This window comes from Petromyzon marinus, chromosome 24, assembly GCF_048934315.1.
Source record: "Petromyzon marinus isolate PM22_M1 ecotype Great Lakes invasive population chromosome 24, UKy_Petmar_22M1.pri1.0, whole genome shotgun sequence".
In the NCBI taxonomy this organism is placed as follows: Eukaryota; Metazoa; Chordata; class Hyperoartia; order Petromyzontiformes; family Petromyzontidae; genus Petromyzon; species Petromyzon marinus.
Window position 1 is genome coordinate 16,733,733 of NC_133690.1, and position 16,390 is coordinate 16,750,122.

A 16,390-nucleotide genomic window follows, 5' to 3' on the forward strand; every position below is an offset into this window, starting at 1 on the left:
CTCCGCCCCCCACCCCCCCTTATTACATTACGAGTGAAAACACAACAACGACAGTGTCACAAGGCAGTTGATGAATAGCCAGGAAGACTTGAGCGCTCAGTAGGTTTGTGTTTATTGAGTGTGACTTTGCCTTTGACAACAGAGTAACACTTTTAATATTTGGTTTTAACGTAACTTTTAATATTATTCATTCCACCGATTAATGTCAAGATGAGTGCATAAGTTAAAAGGGAAAATGACTGCAGAACCGCCCGTATCTGCGACCGTGCAGGACTTCCGCAGAGGCTGGGATAAAACAGGTTCGGGGTTGCCCAGTGCCAGAGTCGAAAGTTCACATCTCCCTGGTTGCTCGTTTAGACCCTCGAAAGGGTTTTTTTTAGTGCTCGTACACTGGGGCAAAGTGAACGCGCCGCACACACGATTCTACATTCCCCACTTTGGATGTTTAGGGGCAGCTGCATGGCCCAACCACAATGGCCTCGAAGTAACGCTGACCCACCGGCCCAGGTTGCAACAAAGTCACAAAGGTTGGGATTCCAAGGGTAACAATTTGTAGCATTTTGCGGCGGAGTTTCCAAAGAAATATATATTTTTAATGAGTAGGCCATTAAGCAGCGCCAGTGTCTTATAATCAAACCAAATATTTTTCTGAAAGTGCCAAATAACCGCAAATATAAACAAGCCCATGTCGCCACTCCTGTTAATCAGTTTCCCTTTTCACAACAGGCAACAGGTCGGCAATGGACTCTCACCTGGGTTAACAAAAGGCCGTTGACGTTACACGAGCAAGCCTCAATTCTTCACAAAGACCTGACACTTTCATCCCAGAAAACCAGTGCGATTGTTCAATCGGCCTGCGTGCTACGTATATTTGCTCCTCACCGCGCGCGCTTAACCCACTAACTTCACCTCTGCCCGGGCATTCATTGCGTGTCGCTAAATAAAAGGGGGCTGTCAAAACGCACACTCCCGCGGGCAGCTTTGAAGACACCTGTGGTGTGTGGAGCGGGGGCGGACGCCACGGGGTCCACGTCGCGCGGACAAAGTCACTCGCGTGGTCACGTACGGCGGCGTGCGTGCGTCCTTAGAGGAAGCGGATTCCTGCGCCAAACTGAATCCCGTCGCAAATCCTGCGCACGACAACGCACGGAGAGACGCGCACGGTTACACGCCGACAGGTACACGCCGACAGGTACACGCGCTTGTGCAAAATGCCACATTCCTGTGTCAGAGCGCAGGCTATACTTCAGGCAACCGTCGATGCTTTCCAAACCAAAAGGTGCATCTCAAACTGGGGCTGTGTTGGGTATGGCCTTTGGTTGGATGAGGATCTCCCCAAGGTGTGCAGGTCACGAGGGTAATGTGAATGGACTTAACTATGCTGTGCAGAAGTTTGAGCTGTTGATTCTTAAATCCATCTGTGCAAAGCCTGGTTATTGCCTCGCATGCGTACGTTTGTTTTTTTTCATGCCAGATTACTCCGGTGTTGATTGGGGATGCAGGGAGCGTAGACGTGGGCGCATAGAATTACAGTACAACGGATGTTTGCTGGACTGCCCCATGCTCGCTGACTACGGTAGCACCATTGAAATAAATACTTACTTTATCGAATTATTCGGATTCCTCCCACACGAATCCGAACATGATTGATGGAAGTGGCTAAACATATCAATGGAGCAGTGACCCTCTTTGAAAACATGTCTTGAAACTCGGTGACGCTTCCCTGGACACATTTTAAGGGTATTTCTGGTGTGATTAAGAACGCAACACATGTATTCATTCCACAGACTGATATGGGTTCAGCGTGAGAAAACACTCCATGACCAAAATCGCCCAGAATTTGCCCAAGCTGACCATTAAGGTTAAGCAGGCTGACTTAGGAACTTTCAGAGACGCGGATAAACATGTCTCTATGTCCAGTTACCTGTCTGGATCGAGAGTCGTAAGTTCAACCGCCGTGCAATAGATGGCGGGGGGTGGCATTTACATCTGCAGAACATGCAGAACCAGTGGCATCTACATCTACAGGAGATTATAAAACTTTTAAAGCCATTCGCCGTGTTTAGTGTACATGCCGTACAGCATGTTTGGAACATAACTCGTTCGTAAGCAGAGTCGCCGCTGTATGTGGCTTTGCGTGAACGGGCGACCACCGCGTGAAACGGGCTACACTGTGGGCAGCAGTGGGAAGTGCGGCAAAACCCATCGCGCCGCTCTCGCCTCCCACATGGGTGCTGCCCGCCTTCCCCAATCCCGCACTGACCAGCGCACGGTTAAGTTCAGCCAATGTAACGCCCACGGGTCCTCATCCGGCATTGGATGCACTCCAATCGTTTTTGTTTTATATTGTTTGTTGTCAACGTTGTGACCCCCGCCCCTACAGGACATGTGTGTGAAAAGGAGCTTAACAGCTCATCGGAATTTCTCCAGGATAAAATAAAGACCCCTGATTCCGGATCGACAAAGGGCACCGGAGGAGCGAGCCCGCGTACACTTGCACCACGTGGGGGGGGGGGAAACAACAAAGCCATGTGAACGGCAGCAGCGGTCAGGAGTTGGCCAGGGAACAAAATGCCAGGACACAAAGCAAAGTATGACCAAGATAAGCGGGGGGGGTAGGGGGGGGGGGCGAAAAGGAAGTGGTAGTGAAAACGGTTTTAACAAATATTCCACAGGGAGGAGCAATAATCCAGAAACGCCTTTTTTTGTGTCACCACGGTTCTCTAGGTGAACTTTAGATGCTAAAGTTTAAACAAAGTATAAAGAATAAGGAGAAAAAAAAACTCGAAAGGGAAGCTAAGGGATTTGAAGCACTCCAAGCTCGCCGTTGCGTTATTGCCGCTCACCGCACGGGACACACGTCGTGGTCGATGAATGAGAGGCCTCTATATTTGTTTTCCTTAAAACATTCCACTGTGGCAGCTCTGCGACGTGTTGCCGGGTTGCACCGAGCGTTGGACGAAACCCCCCCCCCCCCTCCTCCCCTGTCCGGTACGTGGAGCAAAACGTCGGACATGATGCTCACACAGCCCGAGAACACACGGGAGAGGTATTCGCAGCACAACCGCGAAAAAACATCAGCGGTCGTGGGATCCGTCGAGGTGACGCTTGTTTTTTTCGTTCGTGGCGCAAAAGGCGACGAGTTACGCAAACCGGACCTTTAGCAGCAGGAAAAGCAAGTTGAAGTTTAACTTTTTTTTACTGTGACCTGCAACTCAAGAGGCCACTCGGCACACCCAACCCCCCCTCCCTACACTCACAGAGAGAGCACGTGCGGAGGAGGACAGCGGCGGGAGTGGTGGGGGTGGGGATAGCGGAGGAGGTGAGAGGCGGCGGGGGTTGGGGGGGGGTAAAATCCACTCTCCTCCCCCGTTCCTCTCCCAGCCACCCCCTCTCACCATCACCAACCTCCTGCACCGACCTCCACCCCCCCACCACAGCACAAACAGTCCTTCCCAGAAACGGCACGTCGTGTACAGAGGAGGAAAGGGCAATGGCGTCAAGGCCACTTGTCAGATATGGCCGTGAGCCAGGCTGCCGCCACTGCCAAGTCAGGTCTGGGTGGCACGGCAACGAGTTTCTAAGTCCCCGGATTGGACCGCCAAAGAGGGCCCTGTTTGGCGATCGTTGGTCCCAATAAATCGGGAGGTTTTAAAAAAAGTCGCCGGAGCAACGTGGACGTTGCGCCCACCACGACGGGTGGAGTTTGACGTCGCTTATCCGACTCGCCGGGGACCGAGAGGCATTTAGGCGGCAGACACGTGAGCATCTACAGGAAATGACAGTCGCACCGAGCACAAATTGTTCTTATCATGGGAAATTGCCTTATTGTATTTTCTAATTAAACGAATGAGCGTGAGATTAAGAACACACCTCAAAGTCGAGACTGAATTGTAATATTACATGCTATGGGTCATAGCGACTGCATCTATTACATCGTACAATGTAATAATATGAAAGTCAATACCCTTGTCAGCTTCCTCATTCTGTGCCAAGCCCATCTACATCGGTGGAAATCAGCCGAAAGATGGAAATTACACATACATCGAAGCCAGGTTTCCTTGTACGACAAACTATAGCTGGCTATCCCCCCCCCCTTCCCGCAATGTGCCTAAGTCTCGTCAAGTAGCGTTCATTTTCAAACTCTGGCGAAACGACCGATGGTTGACCATTACACACGACGTCTGACCATCAGCCATCAGGTCTCACAAGTGCCGCGATGCTGTCCGGGCAGGGCACACGAAATCGGAGAGATGTTGTTCTCTTCTTTTAAAATGGTGAAAGGGCTCGCCTGGGTAAACACGCATCTGCCAAGAAAATATCTACAACGTGTACATGAAGCCATGCCCGTGAGCAAATCATCCGGAATGCGCCCGATCTCACCAGATTCCCGGAAGTAAAGGAGGGCCACGTCTGGATCATGCTTAAGCGGGGGGCGGTTGACCATCATGCATAAACCTGATGAGGATTGCGATCGAAACGTCGTGATTTATTTTATTTTATTTCTACCTACGTGACTTTACCCAAAGAACCAAACAGTATAAACTAAACTATTTTTTATTTTACCAGGGAAGGCCAACTGAGCTAGATAGCTCTTTTTCAGAAGCGACCTGGCTACAAATGACAGTCCAATTAAGTGGCTTAGCATGTGGACATTTATAGCAGGCAAATGCTCCAAACGCGTGTTTCTAAATGTGGAGGAAAAAAACCGGAGGAACCGGAGAAAAATCCACATGACCACAGGGAGAGAGAGAGACATGCAAACTCTAAATATACAGGCGTCAGGGTCGGATTTGAACCCATGACCTCCTGCCAACCCAGCGAGGTAGTTAACATCTCACCATGGTCGAGGAGATGTTAACGAGCAGGTGCTGTAGAACGCGGGCGGCGTGGTGGACGAGAGGGAGGTGCAGCAACAATCTATTGTTGCACTGTACTTCTACGTTCCCGCTTATCAGCTCCACCGTCTTCACCAACCCGCGCTGACCAGCTTGGTAAAGTATGGTAAAAAAAAAAGCCCGCACAACTCGGCAAGGGGTGGCCCTCGTTCAGCAGTGGATTGCAAAAGGGGCTGTACATGGACATGTGGGAGTACGCATGGGCTGTGCATGTACATACATACAAGTGGGAATACAGCACACCAGCAGTGGTTAAGAGTTGGCCAGGAGACAAACACGCCAGGCCACAAAACAAGTACATGGATGAATCAGACCAACAGCTTGCACTTCGACAGGAAACATGACAAGCAGTGCCTGGGTGTTTGGAAAATCCGAGTTGTGCAGGAATGCAAGATAATAAAATAATAAATGTTTAGTTTTAAATCGTGTTGTTAATCAAATTGCATCTCTCATCACCGAGGAAGGAGAGACAAGCTGGATGACAGCCAGATGGAGAGCAGGCATTAACAACTACCCAAGGTCTGCAGTCCTCTATATAAATGTTTTTAAACCAATTAACGAGTGTTTCTACATATGGAAGAAAGCTGGAGCGCCCGCATCAAAGTGACGCGTGTGAGGGGGGACACTCCATCCTATACAGAAGGGACAGTATGAATTAGTCTGCATTTTTCTGCACTGCCTTTTCTCGGCAAGCCAGGATATGGCTCCTTGACGCCCACGGGAAGGAAGTTTCGCAACATTTTGTGCGATCCGTCAACCGTCGCCTCCTCTCCACAGCGGCAAATATGCACGACCGCCCGCCACCTGCCACCCGCCATCCTTCTACATCCTCCGTCCCTCCCAGCCAACAACGCCCTTTCACATTGGCTGCCGGGTTGCTATTTGACAAGTAGAAAAAAAATTCCCTCCCCTTTCTCTATTCATTGGTAAGGTATTGGGTTCTAACCGGCTGAAGGGGCCACGCATCTGCTGACTCATGCTGGGTTCCTGCTCAATGGTTGCACTGCTCGGCCGAGGCTAGATTCACAGCACCGCCGGGCACTCAACGTCAAAGGCAAGGCAGACGAGGGCTCGGTTTGTGCAGGAAAAGTTCAAACTATTCAGCAAATGGCGTTCCACTGGTGGACGAGGGCCTGCCCCATACCTGTGCGGGTATTGAGGGTTACTTGACGATTCTTCACCATGAGGGTTACTTGACGATTCTTCACCATGAGGGTTACTTGACTATTCTTCACCATGAGGGTTACTTGATGATTCTTCACCATGAGGGTTACTTGACGATTCTTCACCATGAGGGTTACTTGACGATTCTTCACCATGAGGGTTACTTGACGATTCTTCACCATGAGCGTTACTTGAGCATTCGTTACCACGCTTTGTCAGCGCGGGTTTGGGGAGGTAGAGAAGTGTACATGCTGCTGGAGCACAGAACCACAGTACAACATTATGTTTTGCTGTACTGCCCGACCGCTGCCAAAGACGTCGCACCCTAGAGTGCCGTAAACATGCAAGTAACCTTAGTTTCTAAGTATTCTTTCCCAGTCGCAGTCTCAAACTCGGACAGAGTTAGTTACACATTTTTTGTATTGCCAGTCTCATCGTGAAATCCAATGGGGGCCACGTTTCAGACGGCGCTCTCTCCTGCCCACCCCCTCCCCCCCTCCGTCACCCACCCCCGCCCTCACCCCCAATAGGCAAACAGGATCTGATTGCCCTTAAGCCTCCAACAGACAGGTAGGTTCCACCTGGCTCAGGCATTCCCCAGCGCACGCTACGCTCCACTTGAGAGTAAAACCAGTGGGTCTCTTTAAATGGAGCGTGCTGTGAAAGTGAGGGCAGCCGCAGAGCCCCAATAAAAATAATATCCTCTTTCCCCACAAATATTATCCCGAATGTGCTCTCCACGTCATGTCATGATTCGAAGAATCCATTCCACAGAGCGGTGTGGTCCTTCGTGTTAAGAGTAGGGCCCACGGAAGTGTATCACAGAGCCTACTCGGAGATCGATTCAAGGGACCTCTGGTTCACCTCATTGGGGGCAGCACTTCTCCGATCACCTTGCTTGTGAGAGTAATGTTCGTCGCCACCTCGTTAATTCTAACTGTTTTCTGTTTGTGCAAATATTTATTGACCGTACAGATTTGGAGGCCCATTTATATGACATTACGGTACCAGAGTGATTAGTCAATTTCATCATGTAAAATGTACTCTTATGCTCACTGTAGATGCATCCAATTGTGTGCGTAAGAATCTTTTATTTTCAATTCATATGTATCGTGGGGGAGCGGTGATGCTATTAACTTAGTAGAGGCCTAAGTTCAATACCGAGTTACGGCAAACGTAAGCAGCAGACCATACTTCACCACGCTGGTCTGCAGCGTGGTGAAGTATGGTCAAACAACTGTCAACGACTCCGACAGCATGGAGAGGGCTTTTTCATCTGGTAATAGAACGACAAAGGGATCTGTAAATTGTATTAATTTTCATCATTGTTATTATTATTAAATATTGTACACGATTGGTAGTGTGTTCATTGATTCCATGCAGCAGTGACGACCGATATTACAAGCATCACAAGGGCAAAGAAGAATCGATTCTTGAGTGGAATGGTGAGCCTGAATCGAGACAATTAATCGAACCTTGGAAGGAGTAAATCGTTACAAGGCTACTCTATGGGACAAATGTCTCCCTGGAGCAATGGAATGGATTCTCACCTCGCTCATGCCTACGGTAACGGAATTACGGCACGGGTGCAAGGAACACAATAATCGCAGAGTTTGACGTCAACATCCCACGATTGGGCCTTCATAGCTTCTAAATGTTCTGGCAAAGCAGGTGGGCGCAAACATAAATGAGCCTATTTCACCGTTGCGTCCAATGCATTTGCGATTCCGACACGGTGGAATTTCCCACAAAGAGCTCACACGTAAATGTGTGCCCTATGAAAGTATGTACTGTGTATAGCACGTGACAAAGCACCACGCATGTATTCTTGAGCAGCTGAAGCCAAAGCAAAACTCATACTACGCAAAAAAATGGTTTGTTACTTTAAACAAATTAAACCCTTATACATAGAGAGCAGTGAGATACATTTTAAACCATTGTAACCGACCAACGGTACAATGCAAGATCCTGTGGATGCACCGTTTGGTTAAACCCATTTTTGCGAAGTTTGACTTAATGAACCCCTTGTGAGCGAGAGAGACACTGAGCCGTTACACTTGACTGCATGATCTCAGCGGTGCCAGCGTCTCAGAGACAGCCACCGTGAACCCAATGGCCGAGGACGTTCTATGATCTGCAGGTGCGTTAACAGCGTCGGGTAGTAGCCAGGACCTCAGTGGTGCAGGCCCAATTCATCTGGCAGGGCCAATATCAAAACTCTGATAGTGATACACCCAACAACTACAATTGAACTAAAAATCTGTGTGCTGCCAGCTGAATGCCTCTGACACAGCCATTGACAACTCCCAGATAGAGAGGGTGAAACACACAGCCTGAGCGATTAAACCCAGATTTCTAAGCGATGCATTCGCAGCCACGGCAAAGTGACCGTTAAGAATAAGACGCGACGGAGCCTTCTACGACTTGTGTGCACGCGTGAATGGGGCACTGTTGGTTAGCGCCGGCTCCCCACCTGTCTCCCGGCTGCACGCAGGCAGGGATGCAGTAGTTGAGTTCAAGACGCGCGATGTTTCCCAGCCGCAACAGTATGCCGGCGCCGTACGACCAGCGCAGGCCATCCGCCAGGCGCGCCAGCTGCGAGCGGGGTCCCTCTTCTGCGAGCAGAGACAGTCAAGGGTCAGGAACCGTCCGGGTCAGGGTCGAGTGTGGGTTAAGTCTTCCACTGCTCAAACGAGCAACGACGTGGTGCTTGTCACCACTGAAGGCCTGTGCCGCCATCATCATCATCACCTTCATCATCTCCGTCATAATCTACAATCACATGGATTAGAAACCTGGTTACTGACAATGACAATTACAAAAGCTGATAGGTGCACAAAGAAGCACTGAGGGGTGGGTGCTTGGAATAAGAGTGAGAGCTAGGAAAGGGAAATGATTCGTTAGAGAACATACGCAAGTTAAAGACATCGTATTGAGTGTTGCGTTTGAGCAGAACACATTGTTCCAAGGGATGATGGCCATGGTCGGGACTATCGACGGAGCAGCAGCTAAACGATGGATCAGGCCCAAGAGCACAGCCACTGGAAAATATTGAACAAAGGAATTGGCTTCAGCGAAAGGAGCGACGGATTGTTACGTCGTAGGACAATGACACGTGGCGATGGCTTGAGGCCTTCATCCAGCAGTGGATAGATAATGCCTGATAATAATGACCACGTGTGGTATGTGATCGATTCACGTAAAACCCCGCAGCTGGTAGAGATTCCAAAGCGCACCACGATGGCAAAAACAGCAATCCTTGGATCGAATCACGTCCCCAAATTATGATAATTTGTGGAAACAAGGGAAAGGGGGCTGGCAATTGTTAAATGGCTAATGATGATTACGCAAGAGGATCATCATCGCCAGGCAGGCAGGCAGGCTTGATTCCGCCTGTGTCCGAGAGTCGCACGCTCGGACACAGCGCTGAAGAAATCAGGAGGAAAGGGGCACTGGGGGGGACACGGGGAGGCAGCGTGTGGCACGCAGGAAGCAACGCCTCCAGACGGCACAGTGCAGCCGGCGGAAGCAGGGAGGAAGGAGTAGTGCGATGGTGGCGGTGATGGTGGTGGTGACGGGGGAGGGGCAGGGCGAGCAGTGGTGGAAGGGCGAGGCAGTGGGATTTCAAAGGCATGTGTACAAAAGAAAAATCGAGCTCCCGAAATCAGACCTAAAAAAAAAAATTAATGCAGTTGAAAACATGCTTCACGCAAATTTGGCACTCAAACTCATTCACCCATTAAGAACAACAACTAAATTAGCAAACGAACCAGGGATAAAAGGGGGATCGCCGGTACCTCCACCACAAACGGCTGCGCTGGGCGGCTTGGGAAAATTATTATTTTTGTTCCGCCCACATCCCTGACTCCCAACTCCACACCCACACCAGTCTCCCCCCCCCTGCTTCCCCTGAAAAGCCCCGGGCTGGGAGGAAACAGTTTCCCACACGCTCTCAGAGGCTTTCCCACAGCTTCCCACCACCACCACCGGCGCTTTACTTCCACGCGCCTACCAACAGCCAGTCTCACGAACCCGCAGGCCAAAATTGTCGGCCCCCACTAATGCCGCGTCTGTTATGGTTGCTGCGTTTGCTGCTGCAAAGTACTAATCCTGCTGCTGCTTCCTCCTAATGCGGACCGCACTGTGAGTGGTCTCGTAAATGACTGCACCGTGCAAAATCAATGTAATGGCCCCTTGGTCAATCCACCGCTGGATGAAGGGCTTCCCCCCCCACCCCCCCCCCCATGCCGTGCAGGTCATCGGGGGTTATTCGAGAGCACCTGGCGGGTTGGTCAGCGCGGGCTGTTGAAGGCGGGGGAGCATAAACTGGGGTGCACAGGAGTACGGTACGACAACTGATTTCGTTGCACTGCCCTTCTGCTGCCCACCGCGGAGCCTCGCAGCAGGTTATAGCAACCTGGTTGCACAAGGTGGTTACCCATCCACACGCTATCCAGGCTTAACCTGCCGAGCCTCCTAGTGTTTACGAATGCACCCGGGATGTTTTTCAACTTGACCTTCCCATGATGTTTTTTTTCCTGTTCTCTGCATCACACTGCTAAGCCAAACGAAATTCTGCAGTCATCATCATCATCAACCATGGTCAATCACTCACGGCTGTGCAAAGTAACGATCCACCTAGCACCTGCAAGCGAGCCAATTTCAACACTCCATCTCTCCAAAGCGGACGGCCTCTCGGGAGCGCTCCCGTTGTTAGTTGACCATTAGCCGTGATTTTTTTTTTTAAAGGTCAAAATTACATCTTAAACCGTCGGTATTTATATTTGAAAAAATCAAGCAAGCAGAAGTGGGTTCATCAATTATCTCTTTGCAACTGTCTTCAAGGGAAGTCACATGTTGAACAAGATTTCCAAAGTTCCGCCTCGGCGTCTAGGGGTTTTGTACGACACCGTTTTAGTGTCACGTGCCCTGCAAACTCCAGCGGAGGACAGAACGTCCCGATGTCGATTCTAAGAATAAAACAAATCCCGGGGAATTCGTGGATTTCACTCATTTTACCAGAAACACTTTTAATGACACGGTTCCTGCACCAACCCCCACCCGTGCCGCCTTGGCATGGGCATGTCGTTAAAGGCCATGAAACGTTGGGACAATGTTCGAGAATTCATCACTGGCAAATGTCATCAGCAACGCATTTTCTAAGGGCAACTATGGCAACTCGGTACGGCAATGGCATTGAGTGACGAAGTCCGTCTAGCCAACGAAAACTGTTTTTTTTTAAAGCCTCACTGATGAACAGTGATTCGGTTTCCAAAGCACACAACCTCGGGAAGCCACGTGACCTATGTCTGTAATCTTATTGGAAGCTGCCATTCCAGTTGCTTGTTAAGAGCAGAGGTGGGAAAGCCTGCGTCAGTCCCGTGACTTTACTTCACGAGGCCCTGCGGCAACGTTGAGGCCTACCACTTCAAAATTACACGCAAACGATATTCATCCATCACTGAAAAGCAACTTGGCAACACTAAAGGGGTGCTAGAGCCGAATGTTTTTGGATTACTCTAATGTGAGCACGATCATCCACGTATGTAAGTGCACAGGCCTCCTGCTGTGATGCAAGTGATCGAGGTGTGTTAATGTGTATCCCCGCCAATGGTATGTGAAAGTGCTTTTTGGGCACCTCAATTTGAAAAGGTTCATCTGCCCCCAAACATGAAAACATACATATACAATAGGTGACGTTTCAGGCAATGGTCCTTCTTCACAGCAGAGAGATAACTGACGTGTGTCTGTACACCTACTGTCAAGGCAGTACCACAAAGACTTTGGTTAAACATTCGTTTCCATTTGTCGAAAGATTTTTTTTATTATTTAAATGTGAGTGGCGACTATTCACCCCAATGTGTCGTGGCTTCAAGAGAGTGCCTCTTGTTTACAGCAGCACTGACGAATGGGGTCCCACTCCCCTCTCCCCGAGGGAACTTTGCGATTGGCAATCGTGGCACCAGCAGTGGCACAGAGGGCAGCAAAAAGAGATTCGAGTGGGACCTGCCCCCCCGACCCCACCCCCCAAAGCCACCTCGGGGGACCTGCCCCCCCAGATCTTAAGGCCATCGGTACTACCGCTGTCGCTGGCTGCCGCCACAGAGACAAGCCCCATGTTTGTGGAGCTTCAGACCAAATAAATAAACAGTGCTCAAAAATACCTCTCTCTGGCTGGACTGACAGCTTGTTTAATTTGGAAGTTGTGCAACGTTATATTTATTACATATACATAGCAAACCGCAGACGTGGATTTTTAAAAAAATTCCAAAAGCGGAAAAATGAGGTTTTTGTTGTTGTTCATTTTTGTAAATCTTAGAAAAAACAAAACACCTTTCTATCAGTCTAATCCTATCGTGGTGTAATGGTTAGCACACTGGACTTGCAAATCTTGAGGTAGCTGGTGAGTTTTAATCTCCCCGAGTGGCATTTGAAACAATGGGAAAGTTTCTTAAACTATTCCCACCTCTGTGACAGCATAACTGAGTGCACCACAATCAGTTACTCAGTAGGATGCCTGTGGTGGGGTAAACCGTCGGTGCTCCCGCCTCATCCAGAACGTCTGGCCAGAGTGGAAGTGGAGGCCAAAACGTTCCTCCAGAGGTAGCTCTCTAAAAGCTCCCCTCTAGCGGTGGCCCTTCTGCCAGCAGTGGCACGAGCAAGACATTGCAGGGTTGCGCATTTACCTTTACACAAGAGATTTTCACACGTTCAATGCAATACACTGAGAGCCGTTTAATTAACCCATCTGACAACACACTGAAATATAAAGGCTATTTTGCAGAAGACACCTGTATGACTGCAAAGAGAAAAACGCCCTGTATCGCCTTAATAAACTGTGTAACTGCAAAGATCCCCCATATAAACCTCACAGACTGTTGGGGAAAGAGCTATTATGGAGCACCGATGAAGGCTGGCAGGGTACATGAGGGGGTGGATAGCCAGTACCACGCCCGACCGCCTTTGTCTCCGAAGTGGCGATATTTACACATCGCACCAGGCACTTATTTGAGGCCGAGTGGATCTAGGGGAGGCCCAGGGCAGGTGTCGACTGTGAGCGGGAATCGAACCCGGGTCGCGCGGTTCGTAGCTCGGTGTGCTACCCACACGGTCGCATGCCAGTTGTCGGACAACTTTGGGTTCCACTTTTCAACCCAACACTTGAAATTTCCTGGAAGCTGCAGAACCAGTTGTGTTCCGCAAAGCTTCCAACGAACACAGGCAGGCAGAAGGGAAAAAAGGACTCCTTCGTAAATGAATACACTTCCTGCACAAAGGGTCCGGGGATGTGGCTTCATGGACTCATTTCTCTTTTGTGCAGGACTTGGTTATTGTTGTTTTGTGCCATTTCTCGATTTGTTTATTCATTTGTATTTTCTGAGGGTTTTCATTCGCTTGGCAGTTGCTATCAATAGGCTTTGGCCCCCGCATTTAATTTATGTACAGCAGCATTGTGGGATGCAATGAACATGAATGACACGATATAAAATGAAATAATTATCATTACACTTAAAAATGGTGAAACCCTGAACAACGAGCAACATCCAGCGGCGTTATCGGTAAATGACGTGGGCTATGTGTTGGTCTCTGCCCGGCTCCGTTAAACAAACTCAGACCCGGGAGAGTGTGGATGTTTCTAAGAGAAATATAAGTCAAAAACCGATTTTAATCTCATTTGAATCGGGCGATAACTCACAGGAGAGTAAAGTGTTGTAAAACATAAGGAAATGTTTTACAACACTTTACTACGTACACAAGATACTTTCGGTATGCACGCGCATACACCGACGACTTCCCTCAATAGAAATGCCCCGTGATCAAACGGAGCAGAATGCACCCTGGTTGTCAGATCTCGGAAGCAGTTTGAGCCCTGGATCGTGCGTGGATGGGCGACTGGCCACGCACGCTAGGTTGTCGTAGGGCTATGTTATGCTGTTAGCAGCAGAAAACAAATTACTACAAAACTGACTGTGGTACTGTGCAACTAGGCTATTCTACGTGGGGAGCGGTCGTACAGTTAGCACGTTGCACTTCGAACCTGGCGACCCGCGTTCGATTCCCGCTCATTAGTGACGATTATCTTACCCGCTCATGGGCCTCCCCGAGGTCGACTCAGCCTCAAATGAGGACCTGGTGCGGTGTGTAAACATCGCCACTCGGGAGACAAAGGCGGCCAGGGGTGGTGTTGGCCATCCACCCCCTCGTGTGCCGTGCCGGCGTTCACAGGTGCTCGCTAACAGCACGCGTCCCAACAGGCTAAGTAAGGCTATACGGGGATCTTTGGCTATGCTACCACATCCACCTACATCAACGCATAATGACCAGCATGGTGAAGTGTGGTCATATAATCATTCCCCCCGCCCCCCCCAGCCCCTCTCATGAACCGCACGTGCGTACGGAGGCCCTCATCCAGCAGTGCATTGATAAAAACGGGTGTTTTTGTACATAAACATCGAGATGGGCACACACAGCTACGCACTGCTGCACGCACAGCTACAGATGATGGCTTTGACTCTGGGTAGCGAGTTAAAACCTGTGGGGAGCCTCTGAGAAAATGTGGGGCCTTTTTAAACTTAAGTGGGCCAGCAGCTCGAGTTGGCCAAGGCGCAGCGTTCCGGTATGTATGTTGCCCCATTGTTGACGATGGAGTCGCCCGCATATTTCCGCGACTGGTGAAAACGAACATTCGTCGAGATGCGAATCTGGCCCAATTTGTGTTTTTTTGGGATCAAGCCTTTGAACTCTGGCCGATGAGTGAACCACGGCGTCAGGCCGTAGAGCTCTCGGCAGCTGCCCTCGTAGGCGCCCACAGTCGCGTTGTTGATGTTATCCAATGAACTGTGAAGTTCAATGTTGAATCCAGAAGCCGCCACCCCCCCGGTTATCACCGCAGGTGTAACAACCGTCGTAACACTACGCGGCGTGCACGTCACAGCGGAAGGTAAAGAGATCCCGTGATGTAAGTCGCAAAGAGCGGTGTGGAGGCGCGTCAGGGTCCATCTTTGCCAAATAAAATATATCAACGCAAATTTACTCAATTGGGATTACATATAGCAATCATCCCATTTGCAGGCCACATGCTGAGTAACCTTGTGCTACACGGGGAAAGCTGCCCTTTCAAATGTTTGAGATGTAACAAATAAGACTTAACAGAATATTGGCACCACTTACCTCTCTTTTCAGAGTTGTAGGTATATACTTGCATACATGTGCCGAACGCAATAATATATCCTGTACACACACTGCCACGTAAATGACCGACACCGGAATTGCACCATTAACCCCAACAGCAACCGGTTTCACTGTGCGGCAAAGGAAACCACAGTGCATAACGACCCTCGCGATCGCCACTTGTTTTTCACCGACGTCAAGACAACCGAGAGAGAGAGAGTGAGTTGCTGTGTCGCGGCCGTTAGCCAACGCCAAGACCGCGATAAAAATCGCTCGCTCGCTCGCGCGTCAAAAAAGCCACCGGTGAGGGGTGTGTGCGGCAACGTGGACTATAATTCCCTCTGACTCATCTTTCCAGGGTGGGTTTTTGGTTCTCCCCCTTTACCTTTTTTTTTGTTTTTAACTGTTTAGCTATTTGGCGGCAAAACTGTCGTTGCTATGCTCTCCTTCCCGCCAACAAATATCTGGTGAAGCCAAGCGTGTTGTCCGCCGCTCCCTTTCCTTCTGCCGTGGCTACACACCGACCCAGCTCAGCGCCACTTCCCTCAACGGCTTGTGCGTGCGTGTACACGCACAGCGCCTTACTTTGTTAATCCACTGCTGGATGAGACTCTCCCCACGCCGTGCAGGTCTCGGGGCGGGAGCACGTGGCGGAGGGGGGAAGACATTTTGACCGGGGAGCATAGAAGTACAGTACAACTGACTTTGCTGCACTGCCCTCATCTGTTCGTGAATGGTCGGCAGCCCGATCCAAGCACTGCACAGGCTCGACTTTGCTTAACTTCTGAGATATGACCGGTGCATTGTGGGTAATTTTGTCATGGGAGTGAGAACATCGGAAGTGCAGTAGACTGGTATCAACATGAGTCTCCCTGTTTAAGTCACGGCACACAGGAGCGGTTATGCACATAACTGGCTTTGCATGGTGTGCTCAACTCTTACTGCACAACAGCTAACAAGCTTGGTACTTCGGCTGAAAAGGAAATGCAGCTGTGAAGTCATACACATCACCAGGGAAGTGCATTCCTCAATAGTTCACAAAGTGGGAGTGCAGCGATCATTTTATCAACTCCAAAAGATGTGCCAATGGAACTAACAGTGGTGTAAAGATTCACTACTCTCACAATGTTATGAAAAAGTGGCAAATCAAGATATGG

At 49.8% G+C, this 16,390-nt stretch overlaps 1 protein-coding gene across 1 annotated transcript in view; it reads right to left on the minus strand.

Annotated features, from left to right (window-relative positions):
• Positions 1–93: 93 nt before the first annotated feature.
• SAMM50 (SAMM50 sorting and assembly machinery component) overlaps positions 94–16,390 on the minus strand; it is a 49,102-nt gene continuing 32,805 nt past the window's right edge. Inside the window, exons 14-15 of the mRNA XM_032960127.2 lie at positions 8,536–8,677; positions 94–1,130 (exon numbers count right to left, since the gene is read on the minus strand). Coding sequence (XP_032816018.1) covers positions 1,085–1,130; positions 8,536–8,677 — 188 coding nt within the window. The 3' untranslated portion in view covers positions 94–1,084. The remainder of the gene's footprint in view (positions 1,131–8,535; positions 8,678–16,390) is intronic.